Raw genomic sequence first — 20860 nt, 5'->3', positions numbered from 1 at the left:
CATAATAATATGCATTCTCTCCAAAGAAATTGTAACAGAATACATTTTTTAACAAAATCTTAATAGACCTTAAACGATATCATTCTTAGTTAGCATCTTATCAGATCCTACACAATAAATAATTCAACTGAGAAAGCAAAATTTTTATCGTATAAGATCTGATAAGAAGCTTACTCAGAATTTATATTAAGTAAGATCTGATAATTTGCTTTCAATAACTTTTTCTCGTTCACGATTTCATAGGGTCTTACAAGATTTCATAAGAATTTGCATTCTCTTCGACGATGTTGTAACAGAACACTTTTTCTAACAAAATCTTAAAAGACCTTACACGATAACATTCTTAGTTAGCTATTTATCAGATCATACGCGATAAAAAAATTCCGCTCAGAAAGCGGAAGTTTGTTCGAGTAAGATCTTATAAGATGGATTTTTAATGTGTGAGATGCCTACTTCGAATTTTTATCGTGTATGTTCTGACAAGATGATTTCTAAAATTTTTTTTCAGTTGAAGATTTTATGACGTTTCATAAGAATATGCATTCCCCTAGAAGATATTATAGAAAAATACCGCTTTTAAACAAAATTTTAAAAGACTTTATACGATGAAAAGTTCTTAGTTAGCATCTTATCAGATCTTACGGGATAAAAAATTCGACTGAAAAAGGAAAATTTTTATTGTGTAAGACCTGATAAGATGGTTAATCAGAATCATTATCGAGTAACATCTGATACGATGCATTTTAAAGATATTCCTCGTTCACGATCTTTCGAATTTTTATGGTGCAATTTCTGATAAAATGCTTTTTCAAAAATTTTTTCGCTGAAGGGCTTATAGAAATTAATAAGAATAAGCATTCTCCTGGACGAAAATACAATTTGGGCAAATTTTTATAAGACCTAACATAACAAAAGTATTCTTATAAGAAGCTTTCTAAAAGTTTTTCTCGTTCAAGATCTTATCGGGTCTTACAAGATTTCATAATAATGTGCATACTCTTCGAAGATGTTGCAGCGGAATACATTTTTTAACAAAATCTTAAAAGACCGTACACGATAACTTTCTTAGTTAGCATCTTATCAGATCTTACCAGATGAAAAATTACGCTGAGAAAGCAGAATTTTTATTGTGTAAGATCTGATAAGATGCTTACTCAGAATTTATATTAACAATGTCTGATAGGATGCTTTCTAAAAGGTTTTTTCTCGTTCACGATCTTATAAGGTCTTACAGGATGTCAGAAAAATATGCATTTTATGCTAGATGTTATAAGAGAACACGTTTTTATTCAAATTTTGTAAGACCTCATACAGTAAAAATTTTTATTTAGCATCTTAGCAGACCCTACACGATCAAAAATTCCTCTTAAAAAGCAAAATCTTGTTCGTGTAAGATCTTATAAGATGAATTTTTATCGTGTGAGATGCCTAATTTGAATTTTTATCGTTTAGATTCTGACAAGATGCTCTCTAATTTTTATTCAGTTGAAGATTTTTTTTGAGGTTTTATAATAGTATTCTCCTAGAATATATTATAAAAAAACAAGTTTAACGAAATTTTAAAAGACCTAAGACGATAAAAAAAACTCTTAGTTAGCATCTTATCAGATCATACGGGATAAAAAATTCGACTTAGAAAGGAAAATTTTTATCGTAAAAGATCTGATAAGATGCTTACTCGGAATCATTATCGAATAACATCTGAAAAGATGCATTTTAAAGAATTTCTTCGCTCACCATCTTTCGAATGTTTATCGTTTATTTTCTGACATGACGCTTTTTTAATTTTTTTTTCGTTGAAGATCTTAAGATTTAATCTCTGTAAGATTTAATAGGAATATGCATTCTGCTAGAAGATATTATATGAGGATTCATTTTTAGCAAACTTTCATAAGATCTAACACAATAAAAAAATTCTTTTAAGATGCTTTCTAAAAGTTTCTCTCGTTCACGATCTTATAGGGTCTTACAAGATTACATAATATTATGCATTCTCTCCAAAGAAATTGTAACAGAAGACATTATTTAACAAAATTTTAATAGACCTTAAACGATAACATTCTTAGTTAGCATCTTATCAGATATTACACAATAAATAATTCAACTGAGAAAGCAAAATTTTTATCGTGTAAGATCTGATAAGATGCATACTCAGAATTTATATTAAGTAAGGTCTGATGAGTTATTATCTAATAGTTTTTCTCGTTCACGATCTTATAGGGTCTTACAAGATTTCATAAGAATATGCATTCTCTTAGACGATGTTGTAGCAGAAAACTTTTTTAACAAAATCTTAAAAGACCTTACACGATAACATTCTTAGTTAGCTATTTATCAGATCATACACGATAAAGAAATTCCGCTCAGCAAGCGGAATTTTGTTCGTGTATGATCTTATAAGATGGATTTTTATCGTGTGAGATGCCTACTTCGAATTTTTATCGTGTATGCTCTGACAAGATGATTTATAAAAAATTTTTTCAGTTGAAGATTTTTTGACGCTTCATAAGAATAAGCATTACCCTAGAAGATATTATAAAAGAATACCTTTTTTAAGAAAATTTTAAAAGACTTTATACGATGAGAAGTTCTTAGTTAGCATCATATCAGATCTTACGGGATAAAAAATTCGACTGAAAAAGGAAAATTTTTATTGTGTAAGATCTGATAAGATGGTTTATCAGAATCATTATCGAGTAACATCTGATACGATGCATTTTAAAGATATTCCTCGTTCACGATCTTTCGAATTTTTATTGTGCAATTTCTGATAAAATGCTTTTTCAAAAATTTTTTCGCTGAAGGGCTTATAGAAATTAATAAGAATAAGCATTCTCCTGGACGAAAATACAATTTGGGCAAATTTTTATAAGACCTAACATAACAAAAGTATTCTTATAAGAAGCTTTCTAAAAGTTTTTCTCGTTCAAGATCTTATCGGGTCTTACAAGATTTCATAAGAATATGCATTCTCTTAGACGATGTTGTAGCAGAAAACTTTTTTAACAAAATCTTAAAAGACCTTACACGATAACATTCTTAGTTAGCTATTTATCAGATCATACACGATAAAGAAATTCCGCTCAGCAAGCGGAATTTTGTTCGTGTATGATCTTATAAGATGGATTTTTATCGTGTGAGATGCCTACTTCGAATTTTTATCGTGTATGCTCTGACAAGATGATTTATAAAAAATTTTTTCAGTTGAAGATTTTTTGATGCTTCATAAGAATAAGCATTACCCTAGAAGATATTATAAAAGAATACCTTTTTTAAGAAAATTTTAAAAGACTTTATACGATGAGAAGTTCTTAGTTAGCATCATATCAGATCTTACGGGATAAAAAATTCGACTGAAAAAGGAAAATTTTTATTGTGTAAGATCTGATAAGATGGTTTATCAGAATCATTATCGAGTAACATCTAATACGATGCATTTTAAAGATATTCCTCGTTCACGATCTTTCGAATTTTTATTGTGCAATTTCTGATAAAATGCTTTTTCAAAAATTTTTTCGCTGAAGGGCTTATAGAAATTAATAAGAATAAGCATTCTCCTGGACGAAAATACAATTTGGGCAAATTTTTATAAGACTTAACATAACAAAATTATTCTTATAAGAAGCTTTCTAAAAGTTTTTCTCGTTCAAGATCTTATCGGGTCTTACAAGATTTCATAATAATGTGCATACTCTTCGAAGATGTTGCAGCGGAATACATTTTTTAACAAAATCTTAAAAGACCGTAAACTTTCTTAGTTAGCATCTTATCAGATCTTACCAGATGAAAAATTCCGCTGAGAAAGCAGAATTTTTATTGTGTAAGATCTGATAAGATGCTTAATCAGAATTTATATTAAAAATGTCTGATAGGATGCTTTCTAAAACCTTTTTTCTCGTTCACGATCTTATAAGGTCTTACAGGATGTCAGAAAAATATGCATTTTATGTTAGATGTTATAAGAGAACACATTTTTAATCAAATTTTGTAAGACCTCATACAGTAAAAATTTTTATTTAGCATCTTAGCAGATCCTACACGATCAAAAATTCCTCTCAAAAAGCAAAATCTTGTTCGTGTAACATCTTATAAGATGAATTATAATCGTGTGAGATGCCTAATTTGAATTTTTTTCGTTTAGATTCTGACAAGATGCTTTCTAATTTTTATTCAGTTGAAGATTTTTTTGAGGTTTTATAATAGTATTCTCCTAGAATATATTATAAAAAAACAAGTTTAACGAAATTTTAAAAGACCTAAGACGATAAAAAAACTCTTAGTTAGCATCTTATCAGATCATACGGGATAAAAAATTCGACTTAGAAAGGAAAATTTTTATCGTAAAAGATCTGATAAGATGCTTACTCGGAATCATTATCGAATAACATCTGAAAAGATGCATTTTAAAGAATTTCTTCGCTCACCATCTTTCGAATGTTTATCGTTTGTTTTCTGACATGACGCTTTTTTAATTTTTTTTTCGTTGAAGATCTTAAGATTTAATCTCTGTAAGATTTAATAGGAATATGCATTCTGCTAGAAGATATTATTTGAGGATTCATTTTTAGCAAACTTTCATAAGATCTAACACAATAAAAAATTCTTTTAAGATGCTTTCTAAAAATTTCTCTCGTTCACGATCTTATAGGGTCTTACAAGATTACATAATATTATGCATTCTCTCCAAAGAAATTGTAACAGAAGACATTATTTAACAAAATTTTAATAGACCTTAAACGATAACATTCTTAGTTAGCATCTTATCAGATATTACACAATAAATAATTCAACTGAGAAAGCAAAATTTTTATCGTGTAAGATCTGATAAGATGCATACTCAGAATTTATATTAAGTAAGGTCTGATGAGTTATTATCTAATAGTTTTTCTCGTTGACGATCTTATAGGGTCTTACAAGATTTCATAAGAATATGCATTCTCTTCGACGATGTTGTAACAGAAAACTTTTTTAACAAAATCTTAAAAGACCTTACACGATAACATTCTTAGTTAGCTATTTATCAGATCATACACAATAAAGAAATTCCGCTCAGCAAGCAGAATTTTGTTCGTGTATGATCTTATAAGATGGATTTTTATCGTGTGTGATGCCTACTTCGAATTTTTATCGTGTATGCTCTGACAAGATGATTTATAAAAATTTTTTTCAGTTGAAGATTTTTTGACGCTTCATAAGAATAAGCATTCCCCTAGAAGATATCATAAAAGAATACATTTTTAATGAAAATTTTAAAAGACTTTATACGATGAGAAGTTCTTAGTTAGCATCTTATCAGATCTTACACGATAAAAAAAGTCCGCTGAGAAGGTACAAATTTTATCGTTTACGATCGGATAAGATGAATACTCCAAAATTATAATAAGTAAGGTCTAAAAAGGAGCTTTCTGAAAATTTTTCTCGTCCACGATTTTATAAGGCCTAACAAGATTTCATAGGATTTTGCTATTTCTTCGAAGATGTTATAACAGAATACGTTTTCAAAAATATCTGAAAAGACTTTACACCATAAAATTCTCAGTTAGCATCTCATCAGTTCTCACACGATAATTCCGCTGATGTTTTATCGTATAAGCTATGATAAGATGCTTGCTCAGAAATTATATCAAGTAGGATCTGACAGGACGCTTTCTAATAATTTTTCTTGTTCTTGATCTTATGGTTTCTTACAAGATTCCATAAGAATATGCATTCTCTTCGAAAATTTTATAGCAGAATACATTTTTTTATCAAAATCTTATAAGATTTTACACCATAATATTCTGAGTTAGCATCTTATCACATCATACACGATAAGAAATTCCGCTGAGAGAGCAAAATTTTTTATACTGTAAGATCGGATAAGATGCTTACTCAGAAGCAATATTAAGTAAGATCTAATAGGATGCTTTCTAATAATTTTTCTCATTCACGATCTTAATGGGTCTTAAAAGGTTTCATAAGAATATGCATTCTCTTTGACGATATTATCACAGAATACGTTTTTTAAACAAAATCTTTGAGAGTTTACACCATAACACTCTCTGAATTAGCATCTTATTTCATCTTACACGATAAAAAAACTCCGCTGAGAAAGCAAAAAATTTATCGTGTAGGAACTAAAAGGATGCTTACTCAGATATTATAATACGTAAGATCTGATAGGATGCTTGATAATAATTTTTCTTGTTCACGATCCTTTAGGGTCTTACGACATTTCATAAAAATCCGCAATCAAATCGAAGATGTTATAACAGAATACATTTTTAAACACAATCTTATCAGACCTTACACAATAACATTCTCAGTAGTTATATTATCAGATCTTACACAATTAAAAAAAGTCCGATGAGAAAGCACAAATTTTATCGTTTACGATCTGATAAGATGCTTACTCAGAAATTATACAAAGTAAGGCCTGAAAAAGAGCTTTCTGAAAATTTTTCTCATTCACGATCTTATAAGGCCTTACAAATTTCATAAGAATTTGCCATCTCTTCGAAGATGTTTTAACAGAATACATTTTGAAACAATATCTGAAAAGACCTTACACCATAACGTTCTCAGTTAGCATCTTATCAGATCTTACACGATAAAAAATTCTGCTGAATTTTTATCCTTTAAGATCTGATAAGATGCTTACTCAGAAGCTATATTAAGTAAGATCTAAATAGCATGCTTTCTAATAAATTTTCTCATTCAAGATTTTATAGGGTCTTAAAAGATTTCATAAGAATATGCATTCTCTTCGAAGATGTTATAACAGAATACGTTTTTTTAACAAAATCGTATAAGACTTTACATCATAAAGTGTACACGATCCCTTAAGTCTTACGAGATTTCAAAAAATAAAAATGCATTCTCTTTGATGATGTTATAACAGAATACATTTTCAGACACAACTTTATCAGACCTTACACGATAACATTCCTAGTTAGCATACTATCAGATCTTACACGATAAAAAAGTCCGCTGAGAAAGCACAAATTTTTATTGTTTACGATCTGATAAGATGCTTACTCCGAAATTATAATAAGTAAGGTCTGAAAAGGAGCTTTCTGAAAATTTTTCTCGTTCACGACCTTATAAGGCATTACAAGATTTCATAAGAATTTGCCATGTCTTCGAAGATGTTATAACAGAATACATTTTCAAACAATATCTGAAAAGACCTTACACCAAAACATTCACAGTTAGCATCTTATCAGATCTTACACAATCAAAAATTTCGTTGAATTTTTATCGTGTAAGATATAAAAAGATGCTTGCTCAGAAGTTATATCAAGTAAGATCTGATAGGATGCATTCTAGTAATTTTTCTCGTTCTTTATCTCATAGGGTCTTAAAAGATTTCATAAGAATAAGCATTCTCTTCGACGATGTTATAACAGAATTCGTTTTTTAACAATATCTCATAAAATTTTACACCATAACACTTTGAGTTACCATCTTATTTCATCTAACACGATAAAAAAAACTCTGCTGAGAAAGCAAAAAATTTATCGTGTAGGAACTAACAAGATGCTTACCGAGAAGTTATACTACGTAAGATCTGATAGGATGCTTTCTAAAAATTTTTCTCGTTTACGATCTCATAATGTTTTACAAGATGTCATAAGAATGTTCATTTTTAGAAGATGTTATAAGAGAGTACAATTTTCAAATTAAGATCTGATAAGATGCTTACTTAGAACTTTTATCGGGTAAGTTCTGACAGGATGCTTTCCAACTTTTTTTTCGTAAGAGATCCTATGAGATTTCATAAGAATTTGAACGCTTTTTCGACGGGTTTTATTTACACAAAACAGGGCCAAGCAACCATATTTTATAAAGCTCGTGGATTTCATGGCTCTAAACGATTGCTTTTTAAAATTTTGTGGATTTCTTATGTTTGCATTCATTTTTTTACTTATTGTATTCGAACGATTGAGTCAAACCAATCAATGATCCAAATGATTTGAAAGGAAGTACAGGTGAGCCAGACAGTGGTTTCAGTTTTTATCTAACGTCTCGTATGACTTTGAATTTGTTTGTTTTCAAAAAGATCGGCGAATTTTTGAACTTTGTCTCTGTTTTCTTTTATTTCTCTCAGCTTCGAGCGTATTCTCAGTAAAAACAAGCAAAAACAAAAAAACGTTTCCTTTCAGCTATAAAACTAATGTTTGTAACGGTTTTATATTTAACGTATGAGTTCTTGGTTTTGACTCTACGAGTTTTCAATTATTTAGTTTTGAGCATGATTGCAGATTTTACGAGTTCACCTTCTTTCGTTGTCGAATCATTACATCATTGATAGATGCACTTGAAGATAAGCTTAGTTGGGAAAAAGAAGATGGTTGAAGGAAAGGCATTTCTGAATTTATTAGTTGAATGGTTTGCATATTTGATCTGAGACACTGTTCTCTTTCAAAATTTAGTGACTATTTTTGCGTATGTTTGTCTTTGATTTGGTTGTTGCGCGACATGTATCTGATAATGATAGATCTTAATTGCTTCCCCAGGACGTTCAGCCACCTATTTAAACCTTTCAGTATACAGCTATTTCTTTCAATGACTATGCAATTAATTTTTTTAATTTTTTTTTTCGTTGAAGATCCTATGAGATTTCATAAGAATATGCATTCTCTTACAAGATATTATAAAAAGAATACAATATTTAACAAAGTTTTGTAAAACCTTATACGATGAAAAATTCATCTCATCAGATCTTACACGAAAAATTCCGCTGAAGAACAACGGAATATTTACTGAGTCAGATCTTATAAGGTAGAACTTTCATCGTGTAAGATCAGATGAAATGCTTTCTTAAATGTTTTATTGTGTAAGATCTGACAAATTGTTTTATTAGATCTTGTAAAAGATTATTTTTCTTAGTGGTGACGAGCAACTAACTCAATTGTAATAAGGCGGAGTTGATTTTGATATATAATAATTGTTCCGACCCACTTTTATTGAGAGGAGGAACTACATACTCAATCGTGTTTTTTTTGTTGAGACAATTTTGGCTGATTGATATAATCATCGTAGATAGCTGTGTGTGGTATCATTAGAAAGCCAGTCCAGCGTATTTTGTGGAATTGTAAAGATCTTTATGACTTTCCGTACTTAAAGAGAACTATCGAGGTTTAAAACTATGTGAATAGTGAACGATATTCCGTAGTTTTTTTCACATTGTCCGTATTTTTAACAAAATTGTACTCAGTTTTGTTAAAACATGTTGAAATTATTAACAGTAAAGTTTTTGATCTTATCTTAAAAGGTAAAGGGGTGTTGTTGAATTATTCGATCTGAGCTTTTTGGCAAAAATATGTGCTAAATTTTTCAACAATCAGAATTTGAAACAAATATTCTTTTTAGCCAATTTTTACAGAATTGGCTGCAAGTAGAGGTCCTAAAACAGCAGCTGTATTCATTGCAAGCTCGCTGGCTCTAAGAGACTTCAGAAGTTGTAATTTTGCCAGATTTTTAAAATTCAATCTCGATAATTAAAAGAAAGGCAATATTTGTTTTTGATAACCAGAAAAATTTTGTTTAAAAATTGATCCTTTTTGCGACCATTCGAACAATTAAGTGTTTCAATAGCCGTGCAGCAATATCAGAGCTGATATTGATTTCACCATGGATCCCTATGGCAATAACATTTAGAGTTTTTTGGGACGCGGCCTTTTTTTTAAAAAAAATGTTTGCGCATTTTTTGATTTTATGCTTATAACAGGCAAGAATTTCAAATCAGGGCTCTTTTATTGAAGGTTAGAATTTACACAAAAAAGACCGAGTGACCGTACATTATGGTCTCAGCGAAACGCTCATGGTTTTCATGGCTCCAAACGAATGCTTTCGTAAAATTTTGTGGACTTCTTTTGTTTGCATTCATTTTTTTAAACTTTTTTTCTTGTTGAACGATTTGGTCAACCCAATCAGTGACCCAGTTGGCTTAAAAGGAAGTACAATTGAACCAGACAATGCTTTCAATTTTAATCTAATGTTTCTTATGACTTTGAATTTATTTGTGATAAGAAAAGGTCGAAGAATTTTTGAACGTTGCCTCTGTTTTCTTTTATTTCTCTCAGCTCCGGGAGTATTCTCGGTAAAAACAAGCAAAAGCCCATTTCCTGTCAGCTAAAAAATTTTTGTCTGTAACGGTTTTATAATTAACCTATGAGTTCTTGGTTTTGACACTAATAGTTTTCATTTTTTGAGTTTTGAGCATAATTGCAGGTTTTTTGAGTTCACCTTGTTTCGTTCTCGAATAATCACATTATTAATAGATCCACTTGAAGATAAGTTTAGTTAAGAAATCGAACATGGTTGAAAAAAAAGCGTATATGAATATATTAGTTGTTTCTGTTGAATAGTTTGCGCTTGTAGGCTGAGACAATGTTCTCTCGGAAAATTTACTGACTTTATTTTTGCGTATGTTTGTCCTCCTTTTGGTTGTTGTGCGACATATACCGGATAATGATAGATCTCTAATGCTTCCCCTGGACGTATAGGCTCTTATTTTAAACTTTCAGGATATAGCTATTTCTTTTGAAGACTTTCAAATTAATTTTTTTAAAAAACGAGTTTTTTTGACTAGTTCTTTTCCTTGCTTACGCTTTGTCACCATGTAACTCAATCTCATTAATACGATTTCTCAGTTAATTTTGTTGATTCAAACATGATTATTTTGGTTGGTTATATGTTTTGACTGATTGCTTGCACAACTAAGTTTCATAAAAAATGTTTGAGATCTCCATACTGTTCAATTTTTGGGTTTCTTTTTGTTCTGATTTCCATGTAGTATTTTTTTGGGAAAACGCCCATTGATGTTCAGATGAGAAGCAAGAGATAATATACAGCTCTTGCAGATAGACTCTCAGAAACACAATGCCTTGAACACTGTGGTGTCGAAAGATTGTTTATGAAGATTTGACCGTTTACGGTTTTTGTTCATTTTTTGTCTTGTGACTTGGTCTCATTAACGACAGGCCCAATTGGCTTGATGAAGTGTTTTATTTTATTTGACCTCTTTTTCTTGAAATCGTGTGTCTTTTAAGAATTTTGAAAAAAAAACCGTTTTCGAAAACTTATTTGCAATTTTGAGCTTCCTAATTTTTTTATATTGTTTTTTTTATTCGATTTGTAGCTTCGTCACTGTAAAGACTGGTTACAGCCCAATTCCAATGAGCTATAAATTAATTAATAGAGGTTTCAGGTTCAACCATTTTTTTCCCAGATTTGTTGCTCCTGTTACTACAAAATTTCGTATTATTTTTTTAATATATTTGTAGATTTTAGAGGAATTTCTTTTCTTTTTATTCATAACGCTAATGGTCGGTCCCATCGGCTTTGAGACTTTGCGCATTTGAAGATGTTTATTGCTCTGAGGGACCAGTTTAGAATTTATCGCCTTAACTGTCATTTTCTCGCAAAGATTGATTTTGCCGGTATTTTCCTTTACCGGCAAAGATATGGACCTGTTCGCACTGAGAACAGGTCCATATCTTTTCCATTGAAGTATAGATTATCATGTTTTTGTTCAAATTTTATCTGATGCAAGGTTGCTTTTGATATGATTTTTTTTTTAAAATATAGACATCGAGTTTTGGTCGTAATTATTGTTCGTTATTTGATTTTTTCATTGTCTTTTCCAGTAGTCCTATTAACGGCAAGTTTCATGGGCCCTCTAGCGTGGCCTTATTGTATTCTAGTAGTGATTTTCTGAACGATTTGTATGTTTTGAATATTTTCAATCTCTTCATCATATGGTAGCCAATTAAGTCAAGAATAAGGATGAGCAGGGTCGGAGAATTATGTGCGCACGACATTACTGAGCCTCCGTGTTTAATAACAATGATGGAAAATATCTAAAAGTAATAGAAGAAAAAAAGGTTGAAATCCTAACTAAGTCAAAATATAGCCTATGAGCAAAAATCTTAAATCATAATCCTTCACTTTAAAATTAGTATGAAACATTTGTACGCCTTGGATTCTTGGTCTGCTGTTTACTGCTACATTCTGATGAAAACCACCCTCTATTGTTAGCTTTGAACTGACTAAAAATATAACCAAAAAGTGCGAATTTCAGAATCAAGACTGTGCTCCAATGCAGCCCATTTTTTGGAACTCTAAAAAACAATGCAAACAGTGCAAAAAAGCCCAGCACATTGCAAGACGCAGATATTAAAAACTAATGGCAGTAATTTCTTATTTAAACAAAAATTTAGTGATTCAGCATTTAATGATTTTTTAATGTAAATTGTCTTCAATCACGTGGTTGGCAAAAAACATGTGCGTTGCTTACAACTGCTAGCTGTTGCTTATTGACGGCTCCCGGTTGCCTAAGCTTTAGTTTTCTTCTTTTTCTCACGATATAAGTTATTATCAACATGAACAGGAAAAACAGGTAAACTAATCCAAAAAATATTCAAAAATGGCTTAATATCGGCTGGAAGTTTGTTTCAAAGTCTTTTCATGCTTAGTTTGCATTTATTTGAATTCTAGAATTAGTCAGATAGCGAAAAAACATCATTTTTGTTTTGGTATCCCCCGTGAAGCACTATCTTGTCCGAAATGATCCAAAAAATTCTAATACTCAACAATTTGCCAATTTTATGTGAGTTTGATCTGGGATAAATCCCACAGCCATTCATTAGAATGTCTAAAAAAGCGAACTACAGGAAATTTTTCTTCGCACTTAAATTCTGAACTCATGGAACTTTGAATTGGTACCATTTTTTTTACTCTGGGATGCCATGAAAAAAGTATAAAATTGTTTAATAAAATATAGTGATTGTTTGATATAAATAATTCATTTAAAAAAACCGTTTTCATGCAAGTAATTTGGAAAATATTTGTACCTTATTCAGGTGCCAACCGTCAGCCGATTCTTTACCGTCATGAAACACATGCATTTTAGACACTCGTTGCACAATTCTGGGACTGTCGAGCCATAAAAGATTGACTCTGAAGCACAATACTTACTATATGAGCAGTCGCATAACCATTAAGACATCTTAGGTATAGCCTAGGCAGCTGCAACTAGCCGGGAATTGAGTAGTTGAATACAAAATTACAACAAATACTTTAAGCTTTCAATTTAAATTTTAAAAAATTATTAATTGTAAGACTCGTGTCACGTAAATGCACGGGGGTGTAACAATTGCTGCGATTGTGGCGCCCAGGTTGAGGTCCAGACCCAATATGGTTTATGATCAGACCCAGTCGAGCGCACACCCGTGTGTTCTCAGACCAAAATTACATGGTCTGGACGGAAATTCGAGCGCACTACAGTCTGGACGATGGTCTGGAGGTGGTCTGATCAGTGGTAATATTGGTCTGAAAAGTCTGGACCATGGTCTGGAGATAGTCTGATAAGAGGTCAATTTGGTCTGAAAAGTCTGATCATAGGCCGATTTGAGCGCAGTTGGGTCTGATCATAACCTCTTCGAGCGCACTTTGGTCTGATCAGAGGCGACTTCGAGCGCAATTGGGTCTGATCATAACCTCTTCGAGTTCACTTGGGTCTGATCACAAATGTTTTCGGACGCAATTGAGTCTGATCAGGTGCCATTTCTAGCGCCTTATTTCTTTTCTTTTTTTTGTTTTTTTCTACTGAGAGATGTTGGTTCTGCGAAGAGGCAACAATAAAGCAGCGTTCTGATCAGAGACTAATCAAAAGTCCGATAGCTCTGATCGGAAAAAAGGAGTCCAGCTGAGGCCGGTCCCCTTCGAAGAAATTTTGATCAACTGGAGACCACGATGTTTCTTATGGAAAGCTGTCTAAACTCATCAATTTGTTCTCAACAGTTGGGTTTCGTTTTTTATAGCAATATTTTTATAACTAATTTTTCCGTAGATGAACTAGATACTGAAAACGTCAGTTTTTATGAAAAGAAAATCAGATCATCAGACTATTTCGCGCGCACTTGAGTCTGATCAGAACCGGATTCGAGCGCACTTCAGTCTGATCATAAATGGCTGCAACTGCAACTGGTTCTGACCATAAAAGCTTCGGGCGCTACTGGGTCTGATCATAACCTCTTCGAGCGCACTTGAGTCTGATCATAATCTGATTAAGATCCGGGCAATGGTCTGAATTTGAGTCTGGACCATGGTCCGAAGATGGTCTGATCAGAACACCTTCGGTCTGAAAATCTGATCACAGGGCCATTACGTCTGGAAAAACTGATCAGGGTTAATTTCCGTCTGGAAAGTCTGATCAGAGATAATTTCGGTCTGGAAAAACTAATCAGACGAAAATTTGGGTCTGGACCTCAACCTGGGCGGTAACCAAAATTCACCGCTGGTGTTTGAGTCTTGGTTTTTTCTAAGTTTGCTTCTGTTTGAGGTTGATCTTATGCGTTTTCCGCCGTTCTTCACCACGAACACCCGCCAACTCCAATTAAAGTGAATAGTGGTTGATTTTAAATCATAAATTCTCAAAAACCTATAGTAAAAAATGTCATCCGATAGCAAACAAAAACAAGGAGGCTCTTCAATGTGCGTTCGCACATGATGTTCCGACCCACGCTCATCTACATTCTTGACTTAACTGTCTTTTGACTTTCATTTTTGACAAAGAGATAATCAAAAATAGACTTATTTGGTTCTAAAAAATCAATACACAACCAAACTAAAATTTGGATTATATAATGCCTTGCTTATTACAACGATGTGTGCCATTAAAATGACAACGAGGTAAAAAAAACAGCAAAAAGAAAAACGCAAAAACAAAAATTTCAGGGTGGAAACTCAATATCTAAACTTAAAAGCACCCAGTAGCAACGTCAAATTACAATCAGACAAAACACTAACTACATAAATTTACCTAAGTAGTAAGTTTTTCTAAACTACACAGCAGATGGGAATTTTTCTTAATGAGACTAGATAACAAGTCGACAAAAAGAAGAAATAATGAGGAGAAACTCAAAAAACAATTAACGTTTTTTAAACATCTTTTAAACCAAATAATTTCAAAATTCTTGAAAATCATTAGCTTTTAACATAATAATTCTTGATAATTTTACTAAAAATTTATAATGAAACCAAAAGGACCTGTCTTTGGTCAGAATAAGTCATCGGAATGGACCAAAGATGCAGAAAAACTCAAAAAAATTGAACAAACTACAAACATTGCAAAAATGCAAATTAGTTGAGCCAGTAAAATCCTGAGCTAATATCTGATTATTATGTAACTCTTTATCAATTTCTTTTTATACTAAATCAATTAAAACTATACTGAATGAATCAGTAATTTCAATTTGGCTATTTTTGAATATCATTGAGATCTGTTATTGCGCAATTGTACTAAAGCAAGAGAAAAAGAAACACAAATACATTAATCACAAAACTTTTTATGAAAACGCATATTGTCCAACAAACAAAACCTCGTTTTCGTCCTAATATCAATAAACATGTTATTTTGTGGGACCTCTCAATGATGAGGATAAGTTACAAGTAACAAAAATTGAAAAAAATGAAAGATTCTTTCGAAGTTTTAAAAATGTATAATATCAGAAATTTTATTTTATAATTATTCGCTATGAACTGACTGCTTTGGTTAACATCATTCATTCAATCCTCAATAACAAGCTGATGAGACTGGTCAGCATTTTACGGCCACCTAAAAAATAAAACATGCAAAAACTTCAGATTAAGAGAAAAAATTGAGCGAGAAAAGTGTCGAAGCCTTTAAAAAGTCTAAACTATTCAGTAAAAGTATAAACTGTTCTACTTTCAATTATTTTTAGCATTAATAGGATTCTTCTTTTTAACAATTTGACTCGAACAATTCAACAAACATGAAAAAGGACATTGAACCACGAAATTTTTGAGAAAACCCGTAGTGTCAGCGCAATTAAATTCAATACCTTTTAAAGGAAGCTAATAAATACGCTATGTTTTGCCCCAATGAGATGAATAAGTAATCAATAAGACTGTACAGTAAGTCATTGACTATGAAAACCAACAAATACATGCAAAATCGAAAATTTAATTAAAAAATTGCGAGAAGAAAGTGTCGAAGCCATTTAAACCATTCGCTTACCTGTTAAAACTTTATGAATGATCAGTTGGACCTTTTCTCTGAGCTAATACCTCTATCAAAAAAATTTTAATGTTTTAAGATTCCAAAAGTAACCAAATTTACGAGAAAAAAATATCCACAAATTTTTTAAAATAAAGAAACCTCGTACATCCAAGTCATAACACCAATAATTAGAAGATAAAACCGCCCGCTAGCCCAAAAAATTTTGGTTGAAATAGAAAAAAGGGGTCCGTTGGTTACTGAGACTTACCTACAGTTCACGAAAATAAGTTTAGGTACGGCTAATGTTATAAAAATGTTTCGAAAAAACAAATTTAAAGTCTTGGCAGCCAATTGCTCTAATAGCTTTAAAGCTTTAAACTCTAGATAGGTTCACTTAATGCTCACTGCAAAACCTATTGCTCTTTTAATCAACGAGTCTATGCCATAGGACTCCAGAAATTTTTAAAAAAACCTCAAAAGTAAACTCAGAGTTTCATTTAAAATTTCAAAAACTCAGAGTCGAAACAAAAAAATCGAGTGCTTTGTTGAAAAGGATTTTTTTTGTACATTGGACTTCATTTGAAAGTAAATGAGGATTGTCTTTAATGGAACTTCGAAGCGAAAAGTGACCAGTCTCTAGGTGACTCAAAAAGAAACAAAAAAATGTAGAGAGATTTCTAAAAAAGGGCTCTCAAATAGAATTCGATTTTTTATAGTGAGTCAAAATTGGTCTTTTATAGTGAGACCAACTTCACTATGGGACCTTCCGTTTTTTGGCAACCCAAAATTTTTTCATTTTGTGGCGTGAAGGGTAATTTTGTAGTTAATTTTTTTTAAAAGTATTTAATTTGAAGAAAAATTACACTAAAAGTGAACAAAACCATGGTAAATATCCCGTGTTCACCCAAAACTTCAACCCTCGATAACACCTTGAAAAAACTAAATTCAAAAAAATTGTTTTTAGTTTTGAATTTTTTGCTGCACGAGCTTTTTAATGATACCACTCACATTTCTCTACGATGAATATGTCGATCGGCCAAAATTGTCTGAACAAAAAAAACCCATTTGAGTATATAGTTCCTCCCCCCACAAGTGGGCTCGGAACAAAGAACATTTTAGTGTGGGATATGGTAACGATGATGGGACGATTTGTTGCTCAAATCTATCTTTTCTGCGAACAGTTTTTGAAGTCCGACAGTTAAAATCTATATGGTATCAATAAAAAATGACCATCCCAGGTTGAGGTCCAGACCCAAATTGAGTTATGATCAGACCCAGTCGAGCGCACACCCGTGTGTTCCCAGACCGAAATTACAGGGTTTTTTCGGAAGTTCGAGCGCACTACGGTCTGGACCATGGTCCGGAGATGGTCCGATCAGAGGTCATTTTGGTCTGTAAAGTCTGATCATAGGCGGATTCGAGCGCACTTGGGTCTGATCAGAGGCGACTTCGAGCGAAATTGGGTTTGATCATAACCTCTTCGAGCGCACTTTTGTCTGATCAGAGGCGATTTCGAGCGCAATTGGGTCTGATCATAACCTCTTCGAGCGCACTTTTGTCTGATCAGATGCGACTTCGAGCGCAATTGGGTCTGATCATAACCTCATCGAGCGCACTTTTGTCTGATCAGATGCGACTTCGAGCGCAATTGGGTCTGATCACAACCTCATCGAGTGCACTTGGGTCTGATCAGAAATGCTTTTGAACGCAATTGGGTCTGATCAGGGACCATTTCGAGCGCATTTTTTCCATTTTTTTTGTTTTTTTAATGAGAGATGTTGGCTCTGCCAGGAGGCAGCCATAAAGCAGCGTTCTGATCAGAGACTCATCTAAAGTCCAATAGTTCTGATCAGAAAACAGGAGTCCAGCCGATAACAGAGATCGGTCCCGTTCAGAAGAAACGTTGATCAACTGGAGACCACGATGTTTCTTATGGAAAGCTGTCTAAACTCATCCATTGAGTCAGAAATATACACTAAAAGGTACACTAAATAAACTTTGTTCTCAACAGTTGGGTTTCGTTTTCTTTAGCAATACTTTTATAATTGATTTTTCCTTAGATGAATTAAATATTGCAAACATCAGTTTTTTTGAAATGAATTTATTATACCAAATTAGAAGATTTTTTCATAAGTAAAATCTTTCTCTGATCAGACTATTTCGAGCGCACATGGGTCTGATCAGAGGCAGTTTCGAGCGCACTTGGGTCTGATCATAGGCGGATTCGAGCGCATTTGGGTCTGATCATAACCTCTTCGAGCGCACTTGGGTCTGATCAGAGGCGACTTCGAGCGCATCTGGATCTGATCATAATCTGTGTCTGTGTGTGTGTGTTTGTGTGTGTGTTGTGGGTGGGGGGTCAAGCGATGGGGTTAGGGTTGAGAAGAAGGCTGATGAGGGGGGAGTTCAACTCGATAGGGGGAGGAGAGTAGACAATTTAAGTGTGGTGGTTAAAGGACGGGAGGGCTGACGATGGCGATTTTGATTGTTTTCGATCGGAGTGGTCAGCTGGGGAGATGGTCTCGACCGAGTCTGATCAGAGGCTACTTGGGTCTGAAATTGGGTCTGATCATAGTCTGATTAAGGTCTGGGCAATGGTCTGAATTTGAGTTTGGACCATGGTCTGGAGATGGTCTGATCAGAACTCCCTCGGTCTGGAAAGTCTGATCAGAACTCATTCAGTCTGGAAAGTCTGATCAGAGATAATTTCGGTCTGGAAAGTCTGATCATAGATAATTTCGGTCTGGAAAGTCTGATCAGACGCAAATTTGGGTCTGGACCTCAACCTGGGATACTGTTTTGCGTTCACGTGACCATTCGTGCCTTCATCTCCAGACTTTCGTGCGTTCATCAGGCTTTCGTGCTCTAATCAAACTTTTGAGCGTTAGTTTTCAGACTTCATCTGTTCCAATTGGACCAAAGCTGATAAAGCATTTGTCTTAAAAAAGCGTTTGTCTCCCACTAAAGTTGCCTGTCTAAAATAGAACGAGGAAGCTGACAAACATGATGCACAATTCTATCGACTTAATTCACTGAAATGCAAATGCAAATGTTTTTCAAATGCAAATGCGTAAACTAATGAATCAATGGGTTTTATTTTGTATGAAAATTAATTGTTTATAATCTTCAAAAAATATTTTCTCTAAAGAAAAAGCACTTTCTGAAATGTCAAGGAGGATGAGACCCTACTGTAACTCAATAATAGTTTTACAATGAGAATTGAGAATCTGTAAAAAAATTAGTCCTAGTTCACCTTAAAAAAAGTTGTTTAAAATTCTGTTTAGCTGTGAAAAGTTTTAGGCATATTCAGTCCCCCACGAAAAAAAATTTTGGTTTCAGGCATGAAAACAATTTTGCTTGGCTGATTTTTTGTACGAGAGAGAAAATTCGAAATGTCTAAAGTCCTCGACATACAAATAAGTTCTATCTTAATGACACGGAGTTTCAAACGTCACTTACTGGTTCGTTTCAAAAAGATCTTTATCCTTGTTATACAGGTTGTACTTCCCAATAAACTCTTTGTTTTCATCATATAGTGTCGCGTACACGTTAGCATCTGTACCTGCGAGGAATATGTCACTCGTGTGAACCGAAAGTCTGAATCTCATCTTAGCTAAAAAAAACTAATGTTCCTTCGTAATCATTACTTTTGACTGTTTTACTTGCAATAAAAAAGTCTAGTCGCAGTGAATTGGAATCCACGAAAAACGTGCAAATCGTAGCTTCTTCTCACTTTTTTCTACTCAACATTTTTTGAAGAGTTATACTATAATGTTATCCTAAAAACTGTGTGACATGGATGTTTTAGATAATACTTAAATTAACTCTAAGTCGTCACATATTTATCAATAAATTTTGCTAAATTAAATCTGCATATGTTCATACTTTTACGCTCCATTACTTCACATTTCTTGAATGAGTTACAGACATTTAGAAATAAGTCTCAGATAATTATTTCAGCTGCTGATTTCAGTTAAACCGCAGTGTAAAGCCGCCATTTGGTTACGCCTCGATTGGGTGTGATCGTCATGATCAGGGCAATTGTCTACAACATGATGCTTGTTTATTTTTATCCAATTTTTGTATCATAAAAATAAACAAAACAAATGTCTACTCAACTTCATTGAACAAAATGGAAGCAATTGTTTGGACAATTGTGTAAACTAATGCAAGATTTTGAACAACTCGATTTGTTCACAATCTCGCATTCATTTACACAATTGTTCACACAATTAATTACATTTTGTTCAATAAGTTGAGTAGAAAATTTTTACAGTTTAGAAGTTCGAAAATTAATCCATTCACAATCTCTTCACAATTGCAGTGAGCACAGCATCGTAAGATTTTTAAATTGCACGTTTAAAATTAATGCATATCTGTCTCAAAAGCACTTTTTATTCAGAACGGTTGAGTATATGTTAGAGTATAGTTCCGGGAAGCCTAGGGCAATTAGAGCTCAAAGCTGAGGGCGCTTGCGCCCGAGGCAGAACTGAAATGCCGAAGGCTTCCCAGAAACTAAAAGAGAGAATTCAACTAAAATTTATAGTAACATTTCTATTCTCGTGCAGCGAATCAATCCAGAATTGAATAATCGTTCAACCCAAATAATATTTTTTTCTGAATTCCTTGATATTATTGTAGGAGCGAATGGATCGCAGAGGTTGTCAGCCGGCTCTGTTGTGTCACTCTCATTGTCACCCTTTATAGTTTTTAGAAAAATGAGCAATTTATAAAAACGTTTCTTAATATTGACTCAATTACAGACCTTAAAAAAGTCCTCATTACCGAAGTTGTTATATTTTGTGACGGTTTCATTTTTTCAATTATCACCTTTAATTATCTTTGAAAAGT

General features: G+C 32.8%; 1 protein-coding gene across 1 annotated transcript in view; it reads right to left on the bottom strand.

Moving 5' to 3' along the window:
- Positions 1-20860, bottom strand: part of LOC142338021 (uncharacterized) — a 131218-nt gene that overhangs the window by 76633 nt on the left and 33725 nt on the right. The window contains exons 9-10 of the mRNA XM_075387655.1: positions 19469-19622; positions 12840-12945 (exon numbers count right to left, since the gene is read on the bottom strand). Coding sequence (XP_075243770.1) covers positions 12840-12945; positions 19469-19622 — 260 coding nt within the window. The remainder of the gene's footprint in view (positions 1-12839; positions 12946-19468; positions 19623-20860) is intronic.

The sequence above is a fragment of the Convolutriloba macropyga genome, chromosome 4 (assembly GCF_964194025.1).
Source record: "Convolutriloba macropyga chromosome 4, txConMacr16.3, whole genome shotgun sequence".
In the NCBI taxonomy this organism is placed as follows: Eukaryota; Metazoa; Xenacoelomorpha; order Acoela; family Convolutidae; genus Convolutriloba; species Convolutriloba macropyga.
This window is presented reverse-complemented; position numbering and strand designations above follow the sequence as displayed.